This window comes from Hetaerina americana, unplaced genomic scaffold (genome assembly GCF_022747635.1).
Source record: "Hetaerina americana unplaced genomic scaffold, ioHetAmer1.1.p SCAF_9, whole genome shotgun sequence".
NCBI classification, from domain to species: Eukaryota; Metazoa; Arthropoda; class Insecta; order Odonata; family Calopterygidae; genus Hetaerina; species Hetaerina americana.
This window is the reverse complement of record NW_027287538.1, coordinates 47,969,798-47,989,302: the sequence shown is the minus strand read 5'-3', so window position 1 is coordinate 47,989,302 and position 19,505 is coordinate 47,969,798. Positions and strand designations below refer to the sequence as shown.

General features: G+C 36.9%; 1 protein-coding gene across 1 annotated transcript in view; it reads left to right on the top strand.

Annotated features, from left to right (window-relative positions):
- The window catches only part of Bruce (BIR repeat containing ubiquitin-conjugating enzyme), a 107,444-nt gene that overhangs the window by 22,793 nt on the left and 65,146 nt on the right, over positions 1–19,505 (top strand). The window contains exons 10-22 of the mRNA XM_071598069.1: positions 81–313; positions 630–826; positions 2,146–2,378; positions 3,309–3,605; positions 4,487–4,759; positions 6,092–6,477; positions 7,004–7,095; positions 8,622–8,999; positions 11,176–11,319; positions 16,217–16,426; positions 16,552–16,752; positions 17,216–17,427; positions 18,544–18,848. Of these exons, the coding sequence (XP_071454170.1) occupies positions 81–313; positions 630–826; positions 2,146–2,378; positions 3,309–3,605; positions 4,487–4,759; positions 6,092–6,477; positions 7,004–7,095; positions 8,622–8,999; positions 11,176–11,319; positions 16,217–16,426; positions 16,552–16,752; positions 17,216–17,427; positions 18,544–18,848 (3,161 nt within the window). The remainder of the gene's footprint in view (positions 1–80; positions 314–629; positions 827–2,145; positions 2,379–3,308; positions 3,606–4,486; positions 4,760–6,091; positions 6,478–7,003; positions 7,096–8,621; positions 9,000–11,175; positions 11,320–16,216; positions 16,427–16,551; positions 16,753–17,215; positions 17,428–18,543; positions 18,849–19,505) is intronic.

Below are 19,505 nucleotides of genomic sequence, written 5' to 3'. Positions count from 1 at the left end.
CTCTCTCAGTATTGTTCGGTTTTAGAAATTCTTTTTTAGAATCATTTGGTCATTTAACATGATGAAACTCTTGATTGCAGTGCGACTTGGGATGAACATGTTTTTGAGATCACGTTGCCGAGAAGTTGTTGTGTTGGCCATGTTGATGTGAAGTTTTCCCTTCATCCTGCCAATTTAACCCCTCCAAACATAGAAATTACATTGCTTAAACAGAATGCCAGTGGGATTGGCCGTAAAGGAAAGAGATGTACGCCAGCCGTTGATGAGGGTATAGACTTCAACATACACATGCTCAATGATGACAATTTTAAAGGTCAGTATAATATTACAATGCATGCTATTGGTATTTATATGAAGTATTATGGATGAACAATATATATTTATATTTGCTTAATTAGTGAATTCTTCTCCAGTCTCTTGATTAGGTGCATTGATGTCTTTGATTCTATTATTATGTTTCCTTATAACCACCAAATTCATAACTTTGTTTACCCTGAGTCACCTAATCATTTCTAAGCTGATAAGAAATGTAATTGGACCTGGGGAAAACCTGGTTAAATTCAATGCTTAATTTGATCATGTTGACTCTCTTCTGATTTCACAGAAATTTTATGCATTTTTCTTTACAGGGCCAACAGAAAATCCAGTCACCTCTGAAGAATATTTGAAAGCTCATAACACTGAAATATTATGTGGACCTATAAACATTGTTTCATGCCTGGATTTAACAGTTGAGGGAGGCACTGTTACACTGACCAGTCCAAAGTTGTTCCAAATCCGTGGCAGAACGTTGCTAGTGCATATCAAGTCGGTCCCTGATAAAGAGGTGAGAGAGAGCCGCATCATTCCGAGGTTTTGTATGAATCTAATTCATTGTCATATGCAGAGATTTTCTTATATACTCCAACATAAGCCTTCTTCCAATTCCTATAGCAATATCTACATGCATATTTTATTGTGTCATGTGAGATAATTTTTAATGGGGTGTCCATAAAGTCAATGGAACCCCTGACATCACTTAGGGAGTAAAATAATTGAGTCAACTATTACGTTGAAATTTTGGTCCAAAGGTTCCCATTCTTCTTTTGGTATGCTGTGCAGACTGTGGAAACAGTATGCTAGAGTGGAACCTCGTTAAACGAACATCGTTCTTTCCGCAATCTTTCTCGTAAAGCAAAATCAAGCACTCGTTTAGTGAAACAACTTTTCCCATATAAATTAATGTAAGATACAAAAATGCATTTCGTGTCGAAAAAAAAATTATGCCTAGGTTTATTCAAAGAAAATTATTTATGAGGGCTGTCCAGAAAGTAACTAACGTTTTGAATTAAAATATGAACCTAGTGGCAAGACAATATTTCATTATATCTATTTGAAAGTTACATTCTTAAACTATTTTTCTACAAGTCACCATTCTAATTGAGGCATTTATCATATCATGATGATACAGAAGCTTTTCAATTCCATATCTGAAGAAATATGTCTCCTTACATTTTAACTACTTGTTTACACCAGCTTGCAATTCTGCATCCCTGTCAGAGTGCTGTGTTGCTAACCATGTTCAGCGAGAAATCTTAAATCAGCAATTTTCACGAACTTTGAAATTCACCATCTGTTCGTCCGTCACAAGGCTAGGTCGACCACTGCAGTCCTTGTCATGAACATTGGTGTGGCCATTTTTAAACTGAATGCACCACTGCCTCACTCTGCCTTTACTCATTGTTCCATGTCTATACAAAATGATTGTTTAGGGGCCTGAACAGACTAAAATCAATCGGGGCTAAGTTATGACTGTACGGTGGATGCTCCCAAGAATTCCAAATGAAATGTTAATAACATTTTCTTTGTATGATGTATCCCATTCCATTCAGATTCAGTGATGAACTTAAAAAATCTACAGTGTTTCAAATAGAAGGTGTCTCTTGTAAAGTATTAAAATTCTATGCCAGAATGTTTCATGTTGTTGACTCATTTGTTGTAAAAAGAAACCGGTATTTTTGTTTTAGTTTTGCAGCTCATTTGATCATGATGCTCATATGTACTAAAGTGCTTTCTGGCAAGGGTAGGTGGCTATTGCTTCCCACTTGTGCAATTCTGATTTGGGAACATGTTTTTAATTTTTTCCTCTTGGTGTTTCTATTCCAGAATGTCCTTGGCAGAGGTGGAGATGAAGGTGCTTCAGCTGCACCAAGGAGGTCAAGGGGGGCAGATGGTTCAAAGGGCAAGGATACACCTACTGAGCGTCAAAGGTACATGACTGGTATGGATAGACTCCCTAGTGTCGGGAAGTCAGTGGAAGGCTATCGAGGTTGTGACTGGCTCCATGAGATCTCAATCACCATCAGGAAAACAAAGGCTACTGATATCCCCAGGGAGAGGTGAGTGTATCCAGAGGAGAAATTCTATTTTGGAGTAGTGATTGGAATTTCTCTCTTCACATTGATAAAACTTTCAATCATTTGGATTTGTAATAAGATGTGCATAAATAAATGAGGGATGTGTACTGAAATCTAAGTAATAAAGAACATGTAGGTTTATTGGAAAAGTGATTCCTACGATTTCTGACCTGAGTACTAGGGTAAGGATAACTAGTTTTCTTGTCTCAAGCATCGGTATTTACATGCCCTGTATTCCAGCTTGTTTAGTTGAAATTTGCATGAAGTAAATAACTTGGTTTTAATGATATTAACAGCCCTGCCTGAAATTTTTGGGCAAAGTGGCTGTAAAGTCAAAAATATCATGAAATGTAATAAATCTGCTGACCTAGATGAAAGATTGTTCTGCTAGATATTAAAATTTTCATTGGATGCCACCAACACATTAGTATTTGAAAAATGTTACACATGAGACTGCTACTTATAATGGTATTGTCAAATTATTTTTTAATTGATTGAATTCATTCATTAGTTTTTAAAAAGTAATACATTTGCATGAAATGAGAAATGGATGGCTTAAATTAAATTGTTTGACAATCTATCTAACCATTTAAAAGATGAATCAAGAAGTTCACCATTCAAGAAGAATCTATTGCATATCTAGTAAATGACTGTTGTTATAATGTAAATGAATATTCATGTTAAACTTAAGTGTATATTAGTTTCCTGTCATAACTGTATTTGTATTTCTAATTGGGAATAATGTGATCTATATCCCATTGACGTGTATTGTAGACCTTTCATGTAAATTCAATACTGTACACTGTGACTGCTGTACAAGTAAATATATTATTATCATTATCACTTAATGTGGTCTTAAAACATTTTCTGGAGCTATTCTTTGTTTATAATGCCATAATCTTTCATTTATAGGACTCAGCGTTGTGCCATGCTGTCATCAAATTCATTTCTGTGCAAACTCTTGGATCTTATTTGTGAGGACCACGTTGATCCTGTGGAGTCTCTAGCAATACGCCCTTTGGCTTTGGATATCCTCATATGGGTGGTGTCAATTCGTCTCAGTCGACACACAGTGGGAAATTTTGAGGGCCAGTTGGAAGTTCTAAAAGCAGTCCAGTCTTGCCTTGAGCCTTTAGTTCGCCGCTGTCTTCTAGTTTCGGGCCGCAGCATTGCACACAAATTCGTCAAACTGATTGTCATCTGTAGCGAGTGAGTTCTTTTGGGGTTCTGATTTTTAAGTATACATTATTTCTGATAATTTTTATCATCTTTTTTTTTTAATATTTATATTTATCATCATTCATTGTCAGTCCTATTTTTCCCTCATCTTGTGAATGATTGAATAAAAAGTGATAAAAAACAAATCAATTTTAGTCAGCATTTTTTTCAAAGGCATTAGAAAGAGTATTATTACTGTTGTAGATTACACTTTTAGGAATTCAGACTTAGATGATATACTTTTTTACATGCTTGAAATTTGAAGAGTCGATCAAAATTTTAGTAGTGACTGTCAAATTTGGCAGCTGTAGCACAATAGAATCTCTAAATTGAAAAAAATGTTCAAGAAGTGCCGACTACTATAGATATAAAGTTGCCTTTATATTAGAGTTTATTTTCAAAGCTAAGACCAGCCATAAGAAATAAATACTCCATGGTAATTGAGACAAAACGAGTTAACATTAAAGAAAATAGCTTAAAAAGTTAAGTCACAGTTGAAAACTAATACTTTCATTTGAGAAAACATTCTTTTGCCCTAAAAAAAACTCCTTTAATTGGCACGTTGAACTAAGAAGCTGGAGAATGCTGTAACTGCAGACAATATACTCCTAACTTATGTTATGTATTGGTTAAACCAAAAACAATCTTTACTTTTTTATAGTAGTGTAGATGATAAGTGTCACATTAGGGCTTTTAAGAGATAATTTAAATTTAAGTGGAATTGTTGCATGTTACTGTAAGTCAAAGGTAGAATTTCATCAGGCTCAGAAAGCTGAGAAAATCTTAAGTCATTCTAGAACATGCATGTAGTATTTACCAAATAAATTACTCTATGTTCATTGGTATTTTACCTTGATATGGTGTTGTTTCAGGGGTATATGGAGCATGAAAGAAGCAGGAGCAGATTGCAGTGGCACTAGCTTTGATATGAGTGTTCTGCAAGCCCTCTTGAGCTGCCTTCCTGATCTTGGACTCTGCCATTCGGCTGGTGCTCTGCGATGGCTTTTCTTGCTGATTGGGAGGGTTGTGGGATCTGATGGCATGACCCTAACCCTTGTTGGGCAGAAGTGTCTCTCTCTTCTGCTTAAAGTTGCCCAAGAAATAAATCTTAGGACCAATCCTTACCATCTGCTGTTAAGAACGAGGTATGCATGAAAGTGATTATTTAGTAGAATGGGATCATGTCCATAAATCTGCTATTTTGCCGAGTTAAAGAGCAAAACTTTTGAAAATTGTGAATCAGTGTTTGCATATTGAAGTTTACCTTTTGTGTGATCACACTCAATGCTAGTTATAGAACCATATGTTGTATCTCATACTGAAATGATCCAAAACTTTATTTTTGAGTCCCACCTTGAAGTAAAATTAATTAATAATGGAAGTTATATGTACACATTAAATCCTTTGTCAAATGTATCCCTCAGGGGACTGGCTATTTTACATTTTATTTTGTTTTTTTAACATTGCAGTTCAAAAAATATTGTGTGCTATATATTTAAGGAGATAACCCTCTTTAATGTTTAATTTTTTTAAAAATCATTCAGATTTTACATATATTTGTTAATTTTTTAAAGTAAAAGTTGTTTAAGGTAAAGTAAAAGTTGACAGATGGTTGAAGAATGCAATTTTTGCTAATAGCGCTGTAAAAGTTTGGAGTAAATATCTACCGCAGTGTACTGAGGACATAAAACATATGTCATAGCATTTTTATTTTGAGGGATTCAGAACATAGTATTAGCACCTTTTAAAAAACTGAATGTCATTCCATTAATCAACTTTCAGAAATCTGTGTGAATACTTGATACAAATGAAGAAAAACTTAAAGATACCATCTGTGAATTATACTTTTTGCTCACATCAACTCAGCATTTGGGTTCATGTTGTTTCTCTCTTTGCTGATGCCTTAGATTGCAAACTGTTTTTTGCATCCTTCCTTCAAAGAATTTGGTTGGGTAATAGTCGTTTTCATTTGTGATTGTTCACTTAGTGTGATTGATTAATGTGCTCATTTCAGGCCATCACCTTGATGTGTGTTGGCACTAGAATCAACACCAACAAAATACCTAAATTCCCTTCAAACAAAAGTTTTAAACATCCATAATTCTCTGTACGAGATATTGTTGTGGGCAGGCATTAATCCAAGAAGGGGCTAAGTCAGCCCCCTTCCCCTTTGGAGAGTATTCATTGCTTGAATAAAATTCAAAATAAATATCATCTATCTTCCCAAAACTACTTTCAAAACCTGATGTCACTTGGTCGTAGAATTAGCCACTGAAACGTGCATGGTGAACTGTGAATTGGGCAATCAGTTTCAAAGTTAACATGATACAAATCTTTCATTGCCGTAAAAGTGGCTATAAAATTATTTTTCTGAATATGTGAAAATGCCCTTCCCCTCTCATAGAGGTTATATAGATTCATAGCTGCTTGTGGGTGGTGAATTTTTCTACAAGTGAAGTATTTCATGTTGTCCATAGGTGTGGCCTCTATGGTACACCTTTGGAGCCAGAGCAGTTTGATGCGGAGCCTCCTCCGCCAGCCAGTTTCTCATCGTCACCCGTGACTTATGCCACCGTCGTGGGTAGCAGTGCAATGGATGTGGGTACCGCCAATGGCACTGGAGGAAGTGGTGTCACCTCGGGGCCGTCAGGAGGAGTCGATGGTCCAAAAGTGTGGCCAACAGCGACCGAGTCGATGGATTTGGGGGAGCTTCTGCTGGAGGGTGCTGCTGCCATGGGAAATAGCGCCAGTCTTCGTCCAAAGGGAATTGGAGGTCATGTGCGAGGATTGCTGGAGGTGGAACCACTTCACTTCACATGCCATGCAACCAGCGATGGGACACGCATGGAGAGAATGGATCCACGTGAGTTGACTGGGTGAATTACATCCAAAGTGTTGTTTTCTTGTTGGACATAAAGTATACAATGTCACGCAAATTCTCGTTCAATACATTGATACTTTATGTATAGTTCAAGTTAAATTCTTGTCAATGCATTCATTTAAGGATTCTTATATAAATTGTTTACAAGAATGCTCACTTCTCATGTTACGAGTACCTTTCTACAATGGTTTCTTGTTGTAATATTTCAAGTTTAATTAATGTTAAGGATTGAATATTGTGACTTATATGTCAAATTAAAATTTGTTCCTTGGGTGATTAGCGGAAAATTTGTATCCCCTGCATAGTTAGATATCTGAGGCAAATTACAGCATTTGATTTCAATGTTTGAAATGGAAAAAAAATGGGGTTCGACTTGAATTCAGTTTACTCCATTTCAGTTTTAACAGAAATATCACAATATTTGTGTCTATGTTACCCGGAATGACATAATTTATGTTTTGCAGTGAAAATTGCTAATTCTCGTTAATTTTAATTTTTTTTTGTTTAGCGGGAACTGCAAATGGGGTGTCCATGGAAAACTTACTTGAGACCAACAATTTTGGGTCAACTGGATCCGGAAGCAATATGGATATTGATTTTGTAAGTATCCTTTTTAATTTTGATTGTGTGATATTCTTAGAAATACTGTCATGTTTAAGATTTATTTTTCATTTGGGAGCAAACTGACCTCTTTAAATGAGAGTTCCATAAGTATCTATGTATCACTCTGATACATAATTGGATTCACTGTTATTTCTAGAGACCCTCTCTTTTAACTTGAAATCGTTGTTATGAAAAACTTAACAGAAGTTCATCTTCCTCAGTTATTTCTTCTATCTTTGAACTTCTAAAAGGTGTCTGTGAGTTTGTCATCCATCTGATCCCTTTCAAGGCTCTAATCAAAAATTGAAATCATTTCAATTGTTTGTTTTTTTTAATGTCTTGTTGTATAAATTTGCATTGGAGGAAAAAGTACTAATGAGTTTTAATAGAAAGTAAAGTAAAAAAGTAGTGAATATAAATTTAGTAGAATCTCTGAAACTTAAATGAAAAAATAAGAATTGGGTATTAAAAAATGTTAATGCACCAAAAAAAAAGGATTTAGATTTAATATTTGACGAAGAAAGTATTTGTATTCAAAAAAATATTGAATTGACCTCATCTCCAATGTTAACCCTCTTAGTGCGGCGGGCCGATATATCGGCTTTTGTATCCCTGGCGAAAAGTGCGGCGGGCCGATATAATGGCTCTTGCATAGGCTATTGTTTAAATCGCTGTAACTTATGGTTTTTTCTTTAATAATTTATGGTTTTTGTGCTATCGATAGGGTGAATTCCATACAATTATATAACAATTTTTTAGTTTTTTATTAGCAATTTTAAATGCTTTTCAAGTCCCAATTCGACTCAGTGAGATCAGCCTTTTCAACAAAATCAAACTATGCGGAGGCTGACTAAAAAATTTGAAATTCACTGGTTTTCCTTTATTTATTTATAATTTTTTCTACATGTCTTTTTGAGTCTTTCTTATATTTAAATATGGTAGTTTTATTGAAAAATCTTTTAAAAAAATATTAGTATTGTGTCTAAAAATCGAAATATTATTGCTAAAAAAATATTCTTCAAATTTATAATACTGTAATAATTACATTTATTTTTCAGATGATGTAAATGTATAACATCATAATTAACTACAATATTTTATTTTCAAATAAAAAAAACTGCATATGGATTTCTAAACAAATAACTTCAAAATATTTTTGTCCTAAGGTGATACATTTTCCTAAATTACCCTTCGTACTTCTCACTAGTACCCCTGGAATCCCCACCGCACTAAGAGGGTTAATGCAGATGATTGCTCCTGAATCACAGTGACAAGTGTTTTAATTTACAAGACAAAATTGACGAAATGGCTTCATTTAGGGCCTAACGATGCTTCTTGGCTGAATTTGGCTCCTGTTGGGATGGTTTGAGGGACATCAAAGCAGTTAACTTTTTCCAATTGTAATACAAGTTAATTTACTTCCATCAAATTTTGTGTGTGCCACGTGATATTTTTCCAAACTCAACTGAGCTGTGGGTCAACTGACTGTCAATTGTTAATTATTTTATCTGTTTGTACAACAGGTGGAGGAGGGTGGTGAGAGTGGAGAGGAGCCAGAGTATGGCCCAGAGGAGGTGATGAGTAATGGTGCAACTGGCAGCACCTCTGGATCCCTGCCGCCCTGGCGCCGCCTCTTGGCATTACCACCCCCCCAGCAGGTGCTGGTGATCGAACGCATGCACTCTGGTGCTCGGCGTTTTGCTGTCTTAGACTTTGGAGGACCCACCCTGTTGACGGATCTCATCATTCCCGCGTGCTCAGACCTGGTGTCGCTCTCTGTTGATTTTTGGACGTTGGGGGAGGAGGTAGATGGGCACCGTCTTGTTGTGGCCTCGGACATAGGCTCCAGGTCTCTCGTTATGAATGACCTTCAACCGCCTCCCATTTGTAGATTCCTCAAGGTAAGGATAATGGGATGAATTGATTGATTGGCATTAACTTGCATTTTTTACAAAACCACCCATCCTGTAGCTTAAATGAAACAAGTAAAATTGTTGCCTGAAGATGCATGCATTTGCCCGTTGATACAATCGTGTACGATGAAGTAGGTGTTCTCAACAACACACTCTTTAATTTTGCATTTACGTTTCAAGCATTTTAAAAAGTCCCAATACACACATGCAAATGACCAACCGAAGATGTCCATTCACTTCACATATCTCCTTTCCACCAAGTTTCTCCTAACCCCACCAACACTTGCATTCCTAACTGACTTCAGTTATCTCATTCCCCTAAACTCCACTGTTAAGTCTGTTAACTTTTGAGTTTATCATGTGTAGACCTGATATCAGGTTAATATCATTTTTCTTCACGCCAAAAAATTATCATCGTGATCCCCAGATGATCAAAATATGATATACTGAAATAAGAATATATCTTTGGATGTATATATATTCACCCAGGATTCCCTTTAGTTAATATTAAGAGTTCACCAATATAATGGTAATTTCAACTGTAATGGACATAGTTTTCCATCCCTTTATATGTGATGTTGCTGTCATGAAATATTTTATTGTTTGAAATGGTAAAATCAGCTGCTTGGGCAAAATGAACTTTGCTGATTAAAATGAAAATGTAAAACAAGGTTTAATTGTGTTATAAAGATGGCAGAGACCTTCTTTGTGAAGCTAAGGACTGGTTGCTTACAGACATCCAAAGTGGTGGCTGTGAATAGAAATGTAATTCTGGAAGTTTTTCTTGTGAATAGAAAACTAGGGTGCTAAATTGCCATTTGTTTGATCATGAGAGTCTTACAGAAAAATGGACAACATTGTCTCCCCATCATTGCTGATCAAATATTGACTGGACCAAGTCACAGCAGTTGCTGGATATAATGAGAATATGATGGGTAGAAGCCCAATTGCAAGCTCTTCTTATTATCTGAAGATGCTGACTGCAATATCAGTGATACTTTTGTCCCAGTAATACGGAAGAGATACCCAAAGGTCTTCTATATTTGAGGAGTCTTAGTTATTTCAAATTCTTAGCAACAGATTGGGTGTCTGTTTAAGATATACGCGTTTTACATATTAATATGTCAGATGTCAGGAGAGGCAAAAAAACAAAACTTATCATTGTTCAGTGTTAGTCTATCCAAAACCTACCTAATATGTAGGAATTCCAATAAAATATTAATGGAGCATTAAAAGTGTCTACTGGATGACCACTCATTCAGAATAATAGGGAAAATGTCAGGAATCACTCAGTGTGTTGAAAATTTGGGAAAAAATCCAGAAAAGGATAGAATTTTTGAAACGCCTAAGGACTTTATATTTGAACCATGGTGATATGGGATATGTAAAATCTCAATGAGGTTGATATACCTTTTATTTTGGAGATATTATTGCTTGCCATAGAGTATTGCACTTCCGGGCCCCAAGGTAGAATTGGGTCTACTTATAGTATTACAGAATGTGCACCAGTTACATATAAAGGGCTATGAGGGGTGGGTCACAGAAAATTGCTTAATCAATGTCCCAAGTACTGGGGAGAAAGATCTTGAGAAAAGGCACCATTTTCCATCAGGAAAAATTGGAAAAGAGCCTGGAATTAAATCTTAATAATGAGTAACTACTCTGGTTTTAAACTCTCATTTCCATAGTTATTAAAATAACTCAAGTTTGAAGAATAAATTATCCCACTTGTTTTTTTATGTATTTGTGTGATTATTATCAGAAATAAACATGTATTACTTTGAGTTAAATGCATTATACCTAGAGAAATTGATTAATATATTGTTGCAAGAGTGATTAAAAATAAAATTTTGTTTTGATTTATAAAGTGTCATTGTTATTATTTGAGTAATTAATTGATTTTATGTTGATAATATCCTCATATAATAATTGTACAAATAACTCTACTTGCATGTATGCTGGTCAACTTGAGATTGCTAAGTTATTTCATGTTCATAGTTTTATAAATGGAGTATTTACCTTGATTGAAAAACTACGTAGTTAGTCAATTTTTTAAAGCATGGAATAGTGCTCAATTAATGCAGACTGAGTTTTCACGGTATGATTTCTATAGACAAAGCTTCTTTTGATTATTCTGCTTTCAATATTTTCTTCTTTTCCCCAGATTACAACTATTGGAAGGTATGGAATGAGTACTACCAGGTGTAAAATTCCAGTTGGCTCATTCTATGGACATATTGTTTTGCTTCCCGGTGATAGTTATACAGAAAAGAATGATTCTATAGTTCTTCAAGAGTACAATATCAAAGTAAGTAAAAGATCTAGGAGTAATAAATGTTTGCCCTTGAAACCTTAATTTAAATGGCACTATTTTCTAGGATTTTCACTGCTACAGCCTACCTGAAAATTTATTAAAATTTTAAGTGGATATAAGTGCTAGTCCCTCCCCGGACTACAACCTTGACGTGGTGGAAGGGCTTGTGCGTTCCGATGACCCCTAGAGCTGTGCTGGCGGGAGTAATAATTATTGCTCCTGGTAGGGTCACCCATGCCAGATAGGTCGAAAGGTTAGGAGCCAGACAAAAGGTAGTCCACGCAGCGTCTGTTCCTCAGTGAAGCGGCTGCAATGGCGTCTGACCCCAGTGGGGCGGCCAGTAAGTGATGGTGTCACGTTAAAAACACTATTGAGGAAGGCAACGGGAAACCACCTCAATTATCATTCCCTAGAAAAATATGATGGACAATAGAGATATTTTGAGTCCTGGCAACCACGGGGCTCGGCCCAATCGGCCGTGTGTCGTGCCCGGCAGCGGGGGAGGCAAGGCTTCCGCGGTCGTCATCCCACGAAACCCTTGCAAGGGAAATCCAGCAGCATCAGGACAGAAGAAGCAGGAGAAGAAGACCAAATTAGTTAGAATAGGAACGTGGAATGTTAGGACAATGATGAGGACAGGGAAATTGGAGAATGTTAAGCGAGAGATGGAAAGGGGAAATATAGATATTTTAGATCTATGCGAGGTGAGATGGAAAGATAGCGGGGATTACTGGAGTGGTAAGTATAGAATAATATACAGCGGTGGGGACGAGAGCCAACGAGGAGTTGCCATAGTATTAAATGAAGAGGTAGGAAGAAGCGTAGTCAACATAGAGCAGGTAACGGATAGAATACTACTAGTGGAGATAAAAGCAGAACCGACGAACTTAGTTATTATTCAGGTATACATGCCACCGAGCAACCATAAGGAAGAAGAGGTCGATAGGATATACGATCAGTTAGAGGACTTGATCGCGTGTGTTCCGGCAGGGAAACATTTGATAGTGATGGGGGATTGGAATGCGACGGTAGGCGAAGGAAGAGATGGTGATGAGGTGGGGGACTACGGTTTAGGCACGAGGAATGACCGCGGGGAGAAAGCAGTTGAGTTCTGCAGGAGACAGGGGTTAGTCATCACCAACACTTGGTTTAGACACCACAAAAGACGCAGGTAGGCATGGAAAATGCCAGGTGACTCAGAAAGGTATCATCCTGGTTAGACACAGGTTTAGGAACAGTGTGATAAATTCACACAGCTTCCCGGGAGCGGATGCAGACTCAGACCACAATTTAGTTGTCATGAAATGTAGCGTACGTTTCAAAAAGATAAGGCAGGGGCGGCGAGTTAGAAAATGGAATGTAGAAGCATTAAATGGGTTGAAAAGGAAGGAATACAAACAGGCGGTAGAGAAAATCATGGAGGATGGTAAAGGGCTTAGTACTATCGAAGAAAAATGGGAAAAGATCAAGAAAGGGTTGTCTAAAGCCACAAAAGACACTATTGGAACCGTTAACGCAAAAAGGACTAGGAAACCATGGATCACGGATGAGATGATTACAAAGATGGATGAGCGGCGAAAATGGAAGAATGTTAATACAGAATTAGGCAAAATGAAGTACAAAGAATTAAACAATAAATTGAGGCGGGCAACAAATAAAGCAAAAGAAGCAAGGTGGAAGACGCAGTGCGAGGATATGGAAAGTCTGCAGAGGAAGGGTGAAATCGGTGCGCTGTACAGCAAAGTTAAATCGTTATCGGGAAGTAAGAAAGGAAGATCTTTGCTAACAGTTAGAGATAAGGTGGGTAAGGTAATAGTTGATGCAGGAAAGATCCAAGAGAGATGGAAGGAGTATATAGAAGAACTGTATGGTAAAGAACTCAGACCAACAAAGTTAGACATTGAAAAAGAAAATGACGTAGAGGAGGACAGCTTAGGTCCAGGCATACTAGACCATGAGATAGAAAGGGCATTAAGGGAGATGAAACTAAATAAGGCCGTGGGGGTAGATAACATTCCCGTGGAACTTTTAAAATGCTTAGGAAAATGTGGGAGGAAGAGGCTATATGGGCTGATCCGTAGTATTTATGAGGAGGGAATCTGGCCGGAAGACTTTGTGAGATCAGTTTTAGTTCCTATTCCGAAAAAGGTAAAGGCCACGTCATGTGAGGACTATAGGACAATTAGTTTGATATCCCACGCAGCTAAAGTTGTTCTCAGGATCATAAACAAAAGGATAGAGAGTAGGGTAAATGATTACTTAGGGGATGATCAGTTTGGGTTTAGGAAGGGGAGAGGCACGCGTGATGCCATTGCAGTGATGAGATTATTAATCGAGAGGAATATAGAACACAACCAGGAGGTATTTGCCTGTTTCGTAGATTTCGAAAAAGCATTTGATAGGGTGAATTGGGAAAAACTAATGAGTATATTGCAGAAAATAGGAATAGATTGGAGGGAAAGGAGGCTAATCCGCAACCTGTACATGTCTCAGACTGCTCAGGTGCGGGTGGGAAACGGGGAGTCAGGATGGGCAGTGTTAGGAAGGGGTGTAAGGCAGGGTTGCACATTATCCCCGTTGCTGTTCAACCTGTATGCACAGGAAATGATTAAAGAGGCATGGGAAGAACTCGAGGTAGGAATGAAAGTGGGCGGGGAATTCGTAAAATCAGTTAGGTTTGCTGATGATCAAGCCTTAGTTTGTCAGTCAGCCAAGGGGCTGCAAGCATTGCTTAGTGAATTGGAAATTCAGTGCGACAGGTATGGGATGAGAATCAATATTAAGAAAACAAAGGTTATGCGATTTTCTAGAAAGAAAAAGGCCAAGCTTAACATTAAAATAGGAGGGCAAAAACTAGAGCAGGTAGAGCAGTTTAAGTACCTCGGTAGTGTTTTGGACCAACACGGTCAAAGTAGTAGGGACGTAAGGAGAAGAATTGCACTAGGCAAAGAGGCTTTCACAAGGAGGAGGGAGTTGATGACGGGGACTCTTGAGTAAGGATGTTAAGAAAAGACTCGTAAAAACTTTGATATGGAGCGTAGCTATGTACGGTGCGTAAAAACTTTGATATGGAGCGTAGCTATGTACGGTGCGGAAACATGGTCATTGAAGCAGGAGGATAGACGTAGATTGGAGGCTTTTGAAATGTGGGTGTGGAGAAGAATGGAGAAGGTGAAATGGACAGAGAAGAAAACAAATGAGGAAGTACTTGGTATGGTGGGCGAAGAGAGGGGTTTGTTGGGAGCAATCCTATGGAGGGAGGAAAAGTGGATGAAGGGGGTATTGACCGGCAGTGGGATGTTGAAGACTGTGATAGAGGGTAGAATGTTGGGCAAAAGAGGAAAGGGAAGGAACAGGATAGGGATGTTGGACGGGATGAAGGGAGGAAGGAAGTACTCAGAGATGAAGAGGGACCTGATGTAGAGTAGGATGATGGATTTTGTGTTTTGTTAGGAGTAATAAAATATTTGTTTGGTAGTTGTGTCCATCCAAAAACCTACCTTAACCGATAGATTACCTTAAAAAAAAAAAAAGAAGTGCTAGTTTGGAATAATTAAAATGCGGTAGAATATTTTTATGAATTATTTTTTGTGGTATATCCTCTTTTCGGTGTTCTTTCCACCAGAGATGTGCAAACAAAGTTTTTTTCATTGAGTGTAAATGCTATGTCACATTTACTTTCAGCATTTAAGCCAGATGTTTAAATTCATACTAATTTCAGGGACAATATATAGTTTTCAATTCCTCATTACTAATGCATCCTTATAGGTAATTTGTAATATACATTTAATGAATTAAATTTGGACATGGAAAAAACGTTTAGAATGTGAGCTCCGCTTAAAGAATCTCTGCTAACATTTATAAATCACCAATAATTTCATTATCCTATACATGAAGGTTGTTGCTTCTCATTTCTTTCTTTTGAGTTTACCCAGATGGACCTGTATAATTCCAACTCCTGCCATGGTAAATGTTTGTGAAAATGGCCTGAGGGATTAAATGAAATTCCATTGATTACATGGAAGATCATCATTATGGCTGTTGCAATGAATATCAATTAAATATCTAAGGCATTATAATTAAATATATTTAGGATTCCAGGGACTCGTATCTCAAAGTAACATATCAATGTTTGAGTCCACGGAAGGCATTTTAACCTTAATATAAAACATCTACATTCTCATGCTGCAATATATAGGCAACTAACTAGAGTTTCATCTTTATTATCATCTGTAAATTCCATATGTACACATTACTAGGACATGTAAACTGACTCTTGGCTTGAAATGATGGGCTCCCTGAGTTTCAACTTTCAAGCAGGGTTGTTCTGCAAACTAATGAAAATATTGAGATTGGGTTGAAATTTAAAGGCCAAGTTCCTAATTCTTCTTTAGGTTCAGGAGGTGGGGATTTATTGGCTAGTTTAGACATTTGAGGGGAAAGGTGAAATATATTTTGAATTGTTCTTTGGAATAGATGGTTAGAAATAGGGTGAAGGGCAGCGTGGAGACATGGGCTAATTAATGGAGGGGTATATTCCTTGGGAAGTGGAAATCACTCGGTGAAGACAATAGATTACGGGATTAAAGAGTGAAGCCTTTGATGTTTTATTCTTTATTTATTTAATTTCAAAGTTTACATGTATTACATGTTTCACTCAATCTGAAAAGCTAATGTAAGGTTTCACTTGATGATTACATGAATGTTCTCCGAACAGGATACTGTAAAGAATGTCGGTTATTCAATGTGGGATCTATTTTCATCATGTGCCATTTAGCCTTTTCAAACCATTTGTGTATATATGGGTCTGAGGTATCATGATTGTCAAGGTTTATTAACTAATTCAAAGATACAAGAAAAATATTTTCATTTTATCTTCTCTTTATTTAAGGCTCAGCTGTCGATTTTATCTGCTTTGTTTGAAGATATACACTGTCGCTACAGTTTAGCATGTGCAAGACTTCAAGATTTACTAGATCCTCTCTTAGCATCTGAAACACCCAATGTTGTTCATATGCACACTTATTTACAAAGGAAAAGGGACATTGACAAGGGATTACCGCTCTCAGATGATGCACAGAAAATAACCTCAGCATATCAGGTATGTTATGTTTTTATGGTATTTATTTGGCTTGAGGCCACCATTGTTATCCTCAGTTTTATATGATTTTTGAGTGTTTTCATGTTTTGTGGCTGAAATATTCTGCCTAACCGTTTCGTTAACAGGAGTGTGTGGCATTTCAACACCAACTAAACCTGGTGCGAAGTGTGGTCCGTAGGTTGGAGTCTGCATTAGGGAAAGGAAGCCTGACATCACTACCTAACTCCCGTCCATTACCAGCCTGCACAGATAAGCTGCGAGTACTTGGAGAGTGTTTGCTGGACACATTATTAGGACTTTCGCATGAATTGGGACCCAATCCTAGAGTAAGATTTGAACTTTTTTGTATTGGTAAATGAATTATTGTCTCCAATTGTTTGAAAGTTGGCCCGTTGGTTACATTCAAAATGAATTTCAATTTTTTGTTGAAATAATGCGTTTAACAGAAAGAGCTACAATCATTATTGTTAGATTGTTGGTTGTACTGAAAGTTTGAGGTATCATTAAATATTTAATTGCTAATATACCCTATTATTTGTATGAATTGCAGTTTCCTCGCATACTATCCTTTACTGTCATATATTTACAACTATTTTTGAGTATCTGTAATAAGTTTTGAAATCAAGTTATTCGGAGAATTGAAAATTAATGTATTCATATATGCCGTACAAATTAAAAGCTTCGGATGTTATATCCAATATCAAAACAGATCCATAATATTTTGAAAAAGTGCAAATAGGCATGTAGAACTAATTTTTAAATTAATGTCTCTGATTGCTCTTTTTACAGCTGCCTTTATCATTTTACAAATTATTTGATCAGAATGTATGTGAAACACTCTTTCACTGCTTGTGTGTTACGGAGGATGGGAAGATGCAGCTGGCCACCTCGTACTTGATAATGAAGACTTGTGGAACACAGCCATGGTGGGGAGATTTCTTGGCTCAAACTCTGATGAAACTTTACAGTTCTCAGCAGACATCCATCTTTCCAATGGATAGGTGAGTTTTTTTTCAGCTTCAGTCCTCAATTTTTGTTCATTCATATTCCATGCAATGTTAAAAATTCTTCAAGCTGAGTTTAGTTCCTATGAAGAGTGAGATTTTAAAGTGGCTTTTGATATTTCACTTTTGCAAATCTGAAATAGGTCCTATTTCTACTGCAATTTACACACGTCATTAAAAAAAATGGATGTCCAAAGTTTTTTTAATTTTTATATATGATCCAACATTGGTGGAAGATGTGTAAATTTATGAAAACATTTGTGAGAAATGTTTTAAGCGAAAAGAAACCTGTCCTAAGTATGATCTATGAATGTTAATAATTATATTTTTATGTCGTTTCAAAGGAAGTGTGGCATAATTTGTAATATTTTTTAAAAATATATATTGTTGATTGTTTCAAATTCATATTGCTTGGAAATAGTCCATATCTGAATATCAATCAGTTTTTGTTTCCCAGCTTATTTTTCATATCGGATCTGAAACATCACATTGAGTAGATGCAGATAATTTGCAAGTGATATATTTTGGAACTTTTTCCTCAAATAGTTGACGGCAATTTAAAAGTTTCCTCACTTTTAACTATTGTTTTAAAATGTAACCTCTTTTCATCAGTTCTTGAACCTAAATTCAAAGAACTGCAGGAGATGTTATGGCAGTAACTCTAAACAGAGTCCTCCACTAATGTGCATTAAAATTTATCAATTTCCAAGAGTTAAAAACCATTGATTTTAACCAAGATCCCTTGATATCCAGCCAAGGTGTACTCTTACATTGTAAATTTCTGGGGGATTTCAAAGGAAGAAGGTGTTATGGTGTAAAATCATTTATACAACGTCATTGGTAACCTTAGTTGTAATCATAGTCTCATGTAATTGTTGTCATGCCCGTTGCATGACACCTTGCCCAAAAGGTGAAAGCCAATGTTGAATAACAAAGGTGTTTTCCTTATGACAAACTTTTGAACCCCTTGCCACATGTCAATCTATGCTTGCAGGTGACTATGAGTCCATAAGATTCATGGTTCTTTGATTCTTCCCTTACTTAGTTATCATTAGAGTTTCAACTAATTATTATGTTAATCCCATTCAATGTGTCATTTTGTTTCATTTGCAGGGTTTTCATGTTGATTATGCATTTGGGGAGGAAGTCTGTGGCGCTCGGAGACATTGGAGTTCTTCACAGTGTGTTGGGTGCCTTGGGTTCCCTCCTGTCACCACTCTGTGCTCCATTCAGTGGTTCCTCGCCTGGGCTCTTCCTGAGAGCAGAGACTGATTTGTCACTCGTTGCGTGGCTCTTGCTCTTCCTCTCCTTCTGTCTCGATTCTGTGTCTGGTTCCCAGACTGGTAATGGTGATGGATTGGGAAGTGGTGGCGCTGCATGTGCTGATGACTCTAGCAGAAACAAGGATAGGGATCAAGGTGAGTGCACCACTGTTGAACCACGTAGTTGGGTTCATTTTCCACAGATTTTTCTTGCTACCCAACTCTTGTATGCTTTTGTTTCTGGTGCTAATATTTAATGTGAAGGTTCCAACTGAAAAGCTGATGGCAGGTTATTGTTCTCTCCTGATATTCCTCAGTACTCAATGTTGAATATCATGCCATTAAGTACTCCAGAAACTACTCAAATAACAGACATTATTCATAGATATAAAACTAAATGATATTTTGACATCAGTGTGGCCACAAAGTTATAACTTTAAAGGTCATTTTGAGTATGGCTACTCCTTCCTGAAGTTTTACCATCTCAGAAATAACCGTGCAAGCATGAAGGATATTCTAGGACCATAAGGGAAAACTGGAACTTTTGATTTAGATATCTAAGATTAGAAGATGTAGAATAGAAACCTTTGAAACATGGTGCTGCAGGAGAATGCTGAAGATCAAATGGAGAGACAAAGTAAGGAACGAGGAAGTATATAGAAGAGCAGAGGAGGATAGGACCATATGGAGAACTACAGCAAAGAAGAAATAGATGGATTGGACACACATTGAGGCATAATGGATTGATTAGGAATATAAAAGAGGGGAAGATTCCACGAGGAAGATCAAGAGACAAGTACATAGGACAAGTTA